Raw genomic sequence first — 12,604 nt, forward strand, 5'->3', positions numbered from 1 at the left:
GTCATTTCTCTTGCAGCTGAGCATGATGCTCTCTCAAATCTCAAACGTAAACTTAATCCAAGTGCTGAGCTGGAAAAAAAAAGTAGAACAACTAAACCAAATCTTGCTAGTATCGTGGTCATCCCACCAGAAAGCTTTTATCCTAAAGAACTAGACTAGATTACATCACTTTGTGTCCTCTTATCATTAATTTTGGAACCCTTCCACCCAGTGATCAAATTAATTGTGCTTTCAACACCCATATCGTGGTCAATCCCTATGGGATTTTTAATGAACCTTCTGGCAATTCCACGGCTAACAATGATGTCCGTAATAATTCTTCTCATGAGGCTGTCAATCCGGATATGAATGGTGTCAAAGGTTCTCAACTAAGTGGGATAAAGCTAATACTCATCCTAATAGTGGTTCTACTTCCTTCAGTCACGTAAATACCTCTTCCTTATTTCCCTTCATTGTGCCTGATAACTTCTCCCTCCATTTATCTTGTTAATAATGTCAACATGTTATGCTGTAATGTTCATGGTTTAGGAAAAAATCCGCCAATAAAGAGCTTTGTCTTCTTTTCAAAAACATCAACCCTGACATTGTTTTCCATTCCGAGACTAAAATGAAGAAGGAATCTGCTGCTATAAAACTACGAAATATGGGTTTCCCGAACACTTTTAATGTGCCTTATATTGGTAGAAGTGGTGGGATGGTTTTGGCGTGAAAACAAGGTATTGCTATAAACATTCTATCCTCTGATCTTAGAGGCATCTATATCACACATCTACTGATATTATACATTCTAATCTATGTCATATCCACTTTACTTACGGAGAACCAAATAGTAGCCTTAGACAAACCTTTTAGGATAGTCAATATAGTCTCCCACCTGTTGCCTCTAATGAATCAGCTTTCTTTATAGGAGATTTTAATGCTCTATTAGGAACCGAGGATAAGAATGGTGGCTTAGAGGTTGATGAAACCAATTTTAATGACCTTAAGAATATGTGCAATACTTTTAATCTTCACAATCCTAGTTTTTCTATACCTAAGTTTACTTGGTCTAATATGCAACATTGCCAAAATCAGATTCTATAAAGATTAAATAGGTGTCTTATAAACCAGCCAGCTGAAGCTTTATTTCCTAATTTGTGTGTTAATGATTTGCCTAAAGATTCTTATGATCATTGTACTATACATATTGGTTTTAACTTTGAAGATTGTTGCATGCCCACACCTTTCACTTTATGGCTATATGGATTAAGGATCCTACTTATTGAGATATGATAGCCAACTCTTGGTCTGTTAGTGTTGTTGGCTCTCCAGCTTTTGAACTCAGAGCTAAATTTATGAGTACTAAAAAAGGCCTTAGAGACTGGAATAAATCTTCTTTTGGTGATGTTCAAATCAATATATCTATCTGTAGGGATGAATTAGCTGAAATTCAATATTTTGATCCCACTGACTCTAACTCTATCTCTAGACCGAGAGCTAAAAGAGTTATATATTGGAAGGAAAAATCTAGAGAAATGTGGCTTATAGAAGGAGATAGAAAAACTCCTTATCTTCATAAAGTCACTATTTTTAGAAGAAAGAAGAATGCCATCAGTTGGATAAAGGACTTTACCGGTACTATTCTAACTGATACAGACAGTATTGGTAATTCTTTTTTTTGACTATTTTAGAAACCTCTACCCTTCTCACCCCTAATATTTTCAAGATTAAATTCTGCAGGAGCTTCCTATGAAGTTTTCTATAGAAGATAACAATCATAATAATGCCCATTTGATCGCTGAGGAAATAAAAAATGATGTCTTTCAGATGAGGGGAAAGAAAGCTCTAGGACCTGATGGTTTCACTGTCTCTTTTATCAAAAACATTGAAGTTGTGGTTGATATAACACAAACTTGCTTCAGAACTGGTCACATTGTGAAATATTTTAATCATTCTAATATTGCTTTGATTTATAAAGTTCCCTTGCCTGAACTTGTGGCCTAATATAGACACATAGGATTATGTAATTTTATTTCGTTTATAAAATCCTATCTAAAACTTTGGCCATCATACCAAAACCTTTCATAGATAATTTGATCTTCCAAAACCAGATTGTCTTTGTCCCTAAAAGAAGTATATCTGATAATATCCTTCTTGCTAATGAGATAATTTATACAGTTAACATCATAAGGGAAAGAGAGATTAGCTGCTATTAAACTTGATATGTACAAAGCTTATGAAAAAATGGAATAATCTTTTTTAGAGAAATTCCTTTTGAAAATGGGTTTGTCTACCCATTTAATTAAGTTGATTAACCAATGCCTTTCTACTGTGTCTTTTTCTGTTTTATTGAATAGCGTTCCAACTGGGTTAATTAACCTTGAGAGAGGCCTGAAACAACGTGACCCTCTATTTCTGTATTATCTATTGAGAGGCTCTATCTTCTTATATAAACTCTTTGACTATAAAAGGTCTAGTCGAGGGCATTAGTGTTAGTAAAAACTTTTTTAATATCACTCACTTGTTGTTTGACGACGGTTCCCTTTTATTTTATAAAGCCATTGTGAAAGACATTCAAATTATAAAAGATTATTTGCACAAGTATTGCCTTAGCTTCTGGGCAAGAAATAAATTTTGATAAGTTTGACAATTTGTTCAATAAGAAAAATGCCAAATCAGTTAACATTCATACCCGTGACATTTTGTTCAATAAAAAAAATGACATTTTGTTTAATTGTCTGGCATTTTTAACATTCACACTCGTGACCTAGGAGAGAAGTATCTTGGCACTCCTATTGCCTTCCAAGCGTCAAAAATTGGAACTCGTATGGGTATCTCCAATCTGTGGATGCTAGAATATCTACTTAGTTTCATAGTTTTCTTTCCCAGACTGCTAGAACTACTCTGGTTAAACACATTGCGCAAGCTATTCTCTTATATCCGATGATGACTTTTCTTATCCCAAAGTATCTATGTAGGAAAATGGATTCCTATCTTTATAAGTTTTGGTGGGGAGAAACTTTAGATCCTAAGAATGGAAATTTACATTTGCTCGACTGGAATATCTTATGTTCCTCTAAGTCTGAAGGAGATTTAGATCTAAGGAAAGATGAATTGAATAAATTGGCCGTGTTAGCCAGAAATGCTTAGAAAATTATTGATAATCCCGAGTGTTTGCTTGGTATTACTCTTAAAGCTAAATACTTCATGAAACTGACTTTTTGAATGCTAAGTGTGCTAGTAATTTTTCTCGGACCTGGAGGTGTCTGCACATTGTAAAAGAGCTTATCAAACCCTTTATCTCTTGGATTATTGGAGATTGTCAATTTATTGACTCCTGGAATGATAAGTGGATAACAATTGTGGGTCTGCTACCCCTAACCCTCTAGTTCCTCCAGACCCTAATGTGAAAGTTGCCTATTTCATTAACCTTGATAATAAAAATTGGAATATTAGTAGACTGGATTCCCATTTTGATAATGCTTTTGTTAAGAAGATTATCGTCATTCCCTTAAGCCAGTTGTGCAATCGTATAGGAGGGCTTGAGAGCTTTCAAAGAATGACGGATTTTCATCAAAATATGTCTACTTGGGACTAAGAGGGTCTCAACCCTCACCTTTTAGCAATCTTTGGAAGTGCATTTGAAAACTTAGAGTCCTACACTTTATTCAGATGTTTTTGTGGAAAGCTGCTAGGGACACCCTACCTGAAAGAACTGTTCTTAACATAAAAATGCATATGGATATTGTGGATTGTCCTAGGTGTTCTGACCCTTATGAATCTATTATGCATGCTCTTGTGCTTTATCCTTTTGCTAGTCATGTTTGGGTTATGAGTTCTCTATGTGTGAATACTTCTATTTTTTTGGATCAGTCTCTTATTGATTGGCTCTTGTTTTGGTTAGTGGATCCCAGTTCTAGACTTCCTGATGAATGTCAATGTTTTTTTGCTACTATCCTTTGGTCTATCTGGAGTAGTAGGAACAAACTAGTTTTCAATGACACGAAGTGTGATAGAACGGAAAATTACGCCGAGCGCGCCAGGGAGCGAATGCCATAACTCCCCGGTGCGCCACTCTGATGCTACTAACCGGGCTTTAAAACTCCTCTTCAAGCCAAGAAAATACACGTTCATTTGACTTTGCAATCATGCTCGACAAACATGATGAAACTAACTTAGCTTCCACACCGTTCTATCATAGGCCATCAAAGTCCCAATTCCATATTCCCTACTTAGCTTCGGCATTGTTGAAATCATGCACTGATCTTGCTCCTGCCAGCATTAATCAGGCTAATGTCGTATTTTTCTTAGGCTTATGCAAGCTCCGCTACTTGAATACCGATATAACTTACTTTTCTTTCCATGTCCAATGCACTATTGGTATCTGCCTACATCGAACGCCTTGATAACAAGTATAAGAAAACATGGAATAACGATTCCTTCTCATCATATGCTTTATTGGCAAGGCTATGAAGCTATAAATGAGGCATAAACATCATTTATGCTCTTCCAGATAAGCTATGAAGCTTACTTGTGCATATTTCGCATATGCACCTTCAACCAACTACCCCTCCCTATATATGTCTTATTGACATTTCTACACAGTTACCAAGTCCACTTGTGAGGTGCTTGCTTCACTATTCATGGTCGTTGCCAAAGTCAAATGCTATGAAATGCCATGATGTATGTATTTCTAACTTTGGCCCATAGGCCAACTCTAATGTCCAGCCATGATGGTTGTACATTGACTCGGTCGGCCTGCTCTGGACTGATGCATCATCGAGATATGATATTGTCCATAATCTAATGACATGCGTAAGTGCTACTTTCCTCAAGGCCATCCTCGCAACGGGCCTGATGCACCATTTTGTGCGAGATTGGGGCTTAGCCAGTATGTCCAACATAATGCACCATTTTGGCACGAGATTGACCTTTGGCCACTGTGCCTTAGCAACGCGTCATACATGGCGTTACATTGGCCTAGGACCAATGTTCCTTTTAACATGTAACGAAAACTTGAGATGAAGCTTCATTTCAGGACATGACGCATCTTTGAGCATGCGCCATGCTGAAAAAACTTGGTGTTGCAAGAATGAACAACATACTGCTACTATTAATAGAGCCAAAGCTATGATATTGACTAGGCAACCTAAGTTTCAGATATCTAATAATATCATTATCAGTTGTTGTGATAAATGGATGCTTTCCGATAATATGTCACACTGATGGTGCCTTTGACGATATATCTATGGACAATGATGCAAGATATTGATGAGTGACTAATCAAATAAAGCCTCATTTTGTACCATAATGGTATTTGATGTATACTCTTTTGTTGAAGCTGAAGCTAGGGCCAGATGGACAGTTCTCAAAAAAGTTGTGAAACAAAAGCTCATTCATATCATCATTGAGAGTGATGCAAAAGATTTGATCGACCAATTTTCTGCTGGCATGTTCAATAGTGATCAAAGAACTATGTTATTTTCAAAGATATTTATCTTTTCTCTTTTTAGTTAATTGTTGTATTTTATTTTTCAACTTCGACTATGTAATTTCATAGCTCATGTTTTAGCTCATTGGGCTAAACTAAATTCTTCTACCATATACTAGTCTGTATCCAAATCTGATTTAGAACGATTATTGAGGAAGATCATTAGCCTTTTTGAAAGTCGTCATTTATTGGAAGGGAAGAAAAAAAATTGGACTCGGAAAAAAAGGAAAAACTCTAACAAGATGACTTTTATGGGTAGGGCCCATAGATAAATACCAGTCCACACGATTGTGTGATCTTTTAAAGTTTTAAACACCCAAGTGGTAGTTGGTTTGACAATTGACTGAGGACCATCGTCTTCATCACAGGAGAAGAAGACGAGAAAAGATGGAGAAGTCAACATTTTCTCACTTTCTCTCTCATTTCCTTCTTCTTCCTTATCATCAATCATCAATATTTTTGTTGGTTTCGTTTTACAATTATTTTTTTGATTTGCTGTATTCAGTTCCATTTTATTTCTCTACACCTATTTCTCCTCAACCTCTTTTGATTCTTTATTAATCTCAACCAAACCAAAGAAACCCTAATTCTCAATATGTGAGCTATTCATGGAAAAGCAACAACTGGTTAATTTGTTATTCTCATCCTGTTAGAGTGCCACAAGAAGTGGTTTGATCAGGGGAAGACTCGTGTTCCAATACATAAATATAATTTCAATCGTCTTTTAACTCAGAATAAGGTATGTTTCTCATTTTAGATTGTGTTTTTTTGGGTTTCTAATTATTATGGTTATTGGATTGATGTGAAATGTAAGGGGTTATTAGTTACTCTCTCATACTTTTTGAAGTAATAATTTTTATTTTCTATTTCTGTTTTGATAGTTGCGATATTCTTTATATGAAAAATTGATGTTGATTTGCAATTTATATAGTAAGATTTTAGATAATTTGGATAGGCTTGTTATTACTAGAATGGTTATATAATTAGGATGTTGTTTTTTTTTTTGGTGCCAACAATAGGAAAAACAACCAGATTTACTTATTATAGCTGTGGACCTGAATTCCTTTTTGATGCCCATCCTTGTGCATTGGGGGCTTTGATAGATAAGGAAGTTCACCTATATCTCAATGGTGTTACATTGAGGGCTTCAACATTAATATGCTGAATTATAAATGCTATGCATTTATTCTCCGTAGCTGCCCTTAAATTATAAGGATACATTGCTTGTATTTATATATTCCCTTAGCACTTCTCTCTGTTACGTTATGGTTATTAAGCAGTATAAACAGTTTTTTGATTAGAAGGGTTGCACCAGCCGTGAATGTTTTCGCTACTTTTAATAAGTTTCAGATAGTTGCTAGTTTTTTCCCATTCTCAGAGTTACAGCATTTTACTTTGTTTGATGTAGGTGTGCTGGAAGACATGACAGAGAGCTGGGAAAGTTTCGACTCTGGTAGCCAGTCGGAACAGAGCTTTCACCTTGAAAGAACACACATTGAGCCTATTTATGATTCATTTTTATGTCCACTAACGAAACAAGTGATGAGAGATCCTGTTTCCATGGAAAATGGTAGAACCTTTGAACGAGAAGCTATTGAGAAGTGGTTCAGGGAACTGAGAGAGAGTGGAAGGAGATTAGTTTGTCCACTGACACAGAAAGAATTGAAAAATGCTGATCTAAACCCTAGCATAGCTTTGCGCAACACAATTGAAGAATGGATGGCTAGGAATGAAGCTGCACAGCGTGAAGTTGCTCATAGATGTTTGTCTCTAGATTGTTCAGAGCATGAAATTTTGCAGGCTTTGAATTACATTCAGAACATCTGCTTGCAAAGCAGATCAAATAAGCATGCTATTCGCAACGCAGAGTTAATACCTAAGGTTGTTGATATGTTAAAGAGTAGCAGCAGGAGAGTTAGGAGTACTACTCTAGAAACACTCCAAATCGTTGCAGAGGAGGATGAAGAGAATAAGGTTGTCTGCAGGTTTTGCTTGTTTTGTGTTTTTGATTGGTGTCAATGTTCACTTTGGAGTAGTTGGGGTCTATTTCTAAATTTCTTTTTTCTTCTTCTACAGGAAATAATTGGTGAAGGAGATACTGTTCGCACAATTGTTAAATTCTTAAACCATGAGCATTCCAAGGAGAGGGAGGAGGCTGTGTCAGTGTTGTATGAGCTCTCAAAGTCTGAAGCTCTATGTGAAAAGATCGGCATGGTCCCTGGTGCAATTCTTATATTGCTTGGAATGTCAAGTAGTGATTCAGAGAATGTTGTGGCAGTCGAGAGAGCTGACAAGACATTAGACAACTTAGGGAAATGTGAAAAGAATGTGTTGCAAATGGCTGAAAATGGTAGACTACAACCTCTTCTTACGTTGCTACTTGAAGGTGATTTTTCTCTCTGTTTTTTTGAAGTAAAATACACATCACTCTTATCATTAAGTCAAAGTGTTCTGTCTCCAATCAGGATTATTCGTAATTAGGGTGTTATCTAATACATTACCATTTTAATTGGGTGCAGGTTCCCCTGACACTAAACTGGAAATGGCTGCATTCCTCGGTAATCTGGTTCTTAGCAATGATGCGAAAGTTTTTGTTGCCCAAACAGTGGGTTCAGCACTAGTCAACGTCATGAGAAGTGGAAACATAAAACTAAGAGAAGCCGCTCTGAAGGCACTGAATCAGATATCATCTTCTTGTGAGATTAGTGCCAGGGTGTTAATAGAAGAAGCTGGGATACTTCCCCCACTAGTCAAGGACCTTTTCACTGTTGGCAGCAATCAACTTCCGATGAGGCTAAAAGAAATCTCTGCAACAGTTCTCTCCAACATTGTAAACTCCGGTTATGATTTTGATTCTGTGCCACTTGGGCCTGATCACCATGAAACCCTCGTTTCTGAAAGCATAATCCACAGCCTACTTCATCTCATCAGCAATACGGGTCCTGCAATTGAGTGCAAGCTTCTCCAGATACTTGTAGGTCTCACTGGTTCACCTACTACTGTTTTAGATGTTGTTGCAGCGGTTAAAAGCTCGGGAGCTATAGTCAGCTTGATTCAGTTCATTGAAGCTATACAACCGGATCTTCGTTTCGCTTCAATAAAACTATTGCAGAACCTCTCTCCGCATATGGGTCCAGAGCTAGCCCATGCTCTGTGTGCGACTGCTGGCCAGTTAGGCAGTCTGATTAAAATCATATCAGAAGCAGGTGGAATCATGGAAGAGCAGGCTGCAGCTGTTAGTATGTTGGCCGATCTTCCAGAGAGGGATAAAGGCCTCACTCGGCAAATGCTAGATGAAGGTGCCTTCGAGGTAATAATCTCCAGTTTGGCTCGGGTCCGGCAGGGGGAAACCAAGGGAAGCCGGTTCACAACTCCATATCTAGAAGGACTTGTTAGAGTTCTAGCAAGGCTCACATTTGTATTGGAGGATCAGCCAGAAGCTATTTCTCTTGTGCGTGAGCGCAACATTGCAGCATTGTTCGCCGATCTGCTTCAGGTGAATGGCCTAGATAATGTGCAGATGGTGGCTGCCATGGCTTTAGAGAATCTCTCGCTAGAATCTAAACATCTAACGCAAACTCCGGAGATGCCAAAACCTGGGTCTTGTTTTTCAATCTTTTGCGCCAGCAAGCCAAAGGGAATTACTGGACTGTGCCGACTCCACCTTGGAATCTGTTCGTTCAGGAACACCTTTTGTCTTTTAGAAGGAAAAGCAGTTGGGAAATTGGTGACCTGTTTAGATCACACAAATGAGAAGGTGGTTGAAGCTGCATTAGCAGCAATTTGCACTTTGCTGGATGATGAGGTTGATGTTGAGCAAGGTGTGATTGTGTTGGATGAAGTGGATGCGATTAAGCTGATACTTGATATTTTGGTTGAGAATCGTTCGGAAATCTTAAGGCGGAGGTCAGTTTATGCTGTTGAGAGGCTTTTGCGGACTCAAGATATTGCCGTAGAAGTTTCTGGTCATCCCAATGTGAATACTGCACTTGTTGATGCCTTCAGGCATGGTGATTTCCGGACTCGACAGATTGCTGAGCGCGCCCTGAAGCATGTTGATAAGATACCCAACTTCTCTGGCATCTTTCCAAAATAATAGTCCATGTACTAGTGGATGAAGTCACTGTTCTTCTTTTCTTTGTGAGTTTTCCTGTTGTTCGAAGTTGATATTTGAGGCCTGATTTCCGATCATTAAGCTTCCCCTGTATCCTGTACACGCTGCCATCATCATCTACTTTCTGTTGTAGTCTCTTTTATCTTTCAGTGTGTTAAGAGGGTAGAAATGTATGTATTATAACCTTTATTTGTCATAATTATAAGTTGTAAAAGGGTTCACCGGTAAAAAAGAGTTGTGGAAGGTGTTCCTTTGTTCTACAATTAAATGTTCTGGTACACCATATTTACTTCGAGTAACTTCATTTTTGGATTCCTCTTGTACACCAGATCATATCCAGAAACTGAAAATGGTAAAAAATACAAAGCAAGTTCAAAAAAGAAGAAGGAAATGTGTTTTGGCGTATCATGCACAACCATTTAATACAATTTGGACTAAAAATATCCTCCCCTACAGGGCTAAAATCCTAAATTCTGAAAGCACCACTCGGGCATCCACTGCCACTGATCATCTTCGTCCCAGATAAGTGAAGGCCGTCTCTTCAGTTCGAATAACTTCATGTTGAATCTTTTTACTTATTGAATGTACTCCGGAAGAAAAACTCTAAAGTGAATTGAATGGCGAAACAAGAATCGATGATGAGCTTATGGAAATATATTTCTTGCAACCTGGTTGTCCTTTCTTCTGCAAGGAACAGGGAAACATATGCTAATTTCACATTCACTCCTTTGCCCAAGCTACACAGGTACGAGCACAGCACATTTCATTTATGGTCAAAACTCAGTCATACTGATGCTTCATATCCGGCGTCATCTTGAAGCAGGAATATAAAGGACAGTAATTGTTGTCTCCTGTCTCCATATTCTGACCAAAGAATGCAACCTTGTGCGTACATCATAAGAAAGAAACCATCTTTCAGCCAGAAACAATCCTGTCAAAACATTTGACAATACTTGATCATAGCAGGTTACTTGTGCACAAAAATTTCCTGCTTTCTCCATTTTATTTGTTGACTTAGAAAAAGAAGCAAGGAGGTCCACGTGTAGTAATTGGGAGTAATACCCTTTTCTACCATTTGAAGCTGCAGTTTTAAAGCTCCATGAAAATCACCTTTCTTGCAAAAAGTATCTATCAACGGATTATAGCTTCCTACGTCAGGTAAGCAACCCCTATCAACCATCTCCTTCAGGAGCTTCGAAGCACTCTCCACTTTGCCTTGCTTACAAAATTCGCTAATCAAAACATTAAATGTTGAAGAAATAGGGAAATAACCATGATCAACCATTTCATTGATTAGCTCAAAAGCTTCTCTAATATCTCCAACTTGGCACAAACCATGAATTAAATCACTGTATACAACAGCACTAGGTAATCCTCCTTCTGCAATCATTTGATCATAAACCTGCTTTGCTTCGCCAATGCAGTTATCCTTGCAAAACCCCAATATCTTCTTACTCCTATGAACAGCACTAGGGAAGAAACTTCCCATTTTAGTAAGAAATTCAAGTGCTTCGACTAATCGGTTTTCCTTGTAAAAGCCGTAAATTATACTATTGTAAGGGCTAATCTGACCCCCAGATCCTCTTCTTTCTTCCTCCATTTGATCTAATATATTCAAGCCATCTCCAATCCTTCTTCCCGAGCACAAACCTCTAATCAACGTATCGTACGTAACAAAATTCGGGCTTATCCCATCTCTTGTCATATCGTTGAACTGTTCAAGTGCCAAATCATATTCCTTGGACTCACAAAGACCAGCTATCAATTCATTATATGTGTGAACATTAGGAAGGCAACCTTTCCTTTCCATCTCCTTCAAAAACCGGAATCCTAAATTTGTTTTCCCTATTCTACAAAAGCCTCTAATCAAAGCATTATAAGCCACAACATCAACAGAACCACCTCTCTCCTCTACTCTTTCCAAAATTTCAACAGCTTCCATTACACGTCCTTCGCCGCATAGAAGTTGGACAATTTTGGTAACCGGAATGACATCAGGTACAAAGCCTAAACTAAAACTCTTCTCTAACAAGACCAAGGATTGAATCAAATCCCTTTCTTTACAATATGCAGATATCAGAATATTAAAAGTTACTTCATTTGGTTCAGCCATCTCACTCATCAAACTTCTACCTCGTCCAATTCCAAGTTTTCCAGTCTTACAAAGACCATGAATCAATGTATTATAAACTACAGTATTCGGAGTAATTCCTCGGGATTTCATCAACTGTAAAAGCTTAAAACCGTCACTAATCCTATTGGTTAAACACAAACCTTTCATCAAAATTCCAAAAGTATAATTATCTCCTTGAATTCCACATTTCATCATTTTATCCCTAAAAAATGCTCTAGCTAAATTAATATCTTCTTTCACTAAAACATCAAGAATAGAATTGCAAACTTTCAAAGACGGGTCCTTTTGAAATTTAGAAACCAAGTCAAGTACCTTAATTGCTTCTTTCACCATTTTTGCTCGTCCGAGTCCACGAATGATAGTAAGAAAGATGGATTCATCAGGAGGAGACCCAATTGAAGTAGGCATTTCGTCGAGCAGCTCCTTGACTAAATCGAACTGACGAAAAGTGCATAGTTTGTGGATCAAAGCTCTGTATGTTGATTGAGAATGAGTAAAATTTGGAAGCTTTGAAGCCCATCTAAAAGTCTGAAGAGCTTGGGAATGTGATATCTGTTCTGTAATTAGATGAGCAATGTGTTCATGAGAAGGAACTGATGATAATGATGTAGAAGAGGAAGAAGAAGAAGAAGAAGAAATGGGTTTTGCTTGAAATCTAAGAAGATAAAATCTTGAACAAGTTCCAGTTAAATCGAAAAACTTCGCGTAGAATTTGGACATGGATTCAGTGAGGTTTCAGATATTCTTGTTTTTGGGTTCAAAATGACAAAACCACTATATCCTAAAGGGAGTTGAAAATGAAAAAGCATTCGAGTAGCAAGCAGCTACTTCCCTCAAAATGCTCCTATATAAACGACCCTGTATCCAATCTGCAAACCCACGCAGC

At 37.6% G+C, this 12,604-nt stretch overlaps 2 protein-coding genes across 2 annotated transcripts; one reads left to right on the forward strand and one right to left on the reverse strand.

The window, feature by feature from the left end:
- Positions 1–5,819: 5,819 nt before the first annotated feature.
- Positions 5,820–9,905, forward strand: LOC113346833 (U-box domain-containing protein 44-like). The gene is made up of 4 exons (XM_026590365.1): positions 5,820–6,209; positions 6,879–7,444; positions 7,547–7,856; positions 7,990–9,905. The coding sequence occupies exons 2-4, from the start codon at positions 6,893–6,895 to the stop codon at positions 9,564–9,566; spliced, it is 2,439 nt and encodes an 812-aa protein (XP_026446150.1). The 5' UTR covers positions 5,820–6,209; positions 6,879–6,892; the 3' UTR covers positions 9,567–9,905.
- A 148-nt stretch (positions 9,906–10,053) lies between these two features.
- On the reverse strand, positions 10,054–12,556 carry LOC113346834 (pentatricopeptide repeat-containing protein At2g17525, mitochondrial). The gene has a single exon (XM_026590366.1). It carries the CDS (start codon positions 12,436–12,438, stop codon positions 10,552–10,554), a length of 1,887 nt encoding a protein of 628 aa, XP_026446151.1. The 5' UTR covers positions 12,439–12,556; the 3' UTR covers positions 10,054–10,551.
- Between the last annotated feature and the right edge of the window lie 48 nt (positions 12,557–12,604).

This window comes from Papaver somniferum, chromosome 2 (genome assembly GCF_003573695.1).
Source record: "Papaver somniferum cultivar HN1 chromosome 2, ASM357369v1, whole genome shotgun sequence".
NCBI classification, from domain to species: Eukaryota; Viridiplantae; Streptophyta; class Magnoliopsida; order Ranunculales; family Papaveraceae; genus Papaver; species Papaver somniferum.

Bases quoted from the DNA above. Each gene is read 5' to 3' on its own strand.
- LOC113346833 (XM_026590365.1), top strand. From the start codon at position 6,893: ATGACAGAGAGCTGGGAAAGTTTCGACTCTGGTAGCCAGTCGGAACAG. The intron at 7,445-7,546 runs GTTGTCTGCAGG...CTTCTTCTACAG, and splicing joins AGGAGGATGAAGAGAATAAG to GAAATAATTGGTGAAGGAGA. The intron at 7,857-7,989 runs GTGATTTTTCTC...AATTGGGTGCAG, and splicing joins TCTTACGTTGCTACTTGAAG to GTTCCCCTGACACTAAACTG.
- LOC113346834 (XM_026590366.1), bottom strand. From the start codon at position 12,438: ATGTCCAAATTCTACGCGAAGTTTTTCGATTTAACTGGAACTTGTTCA.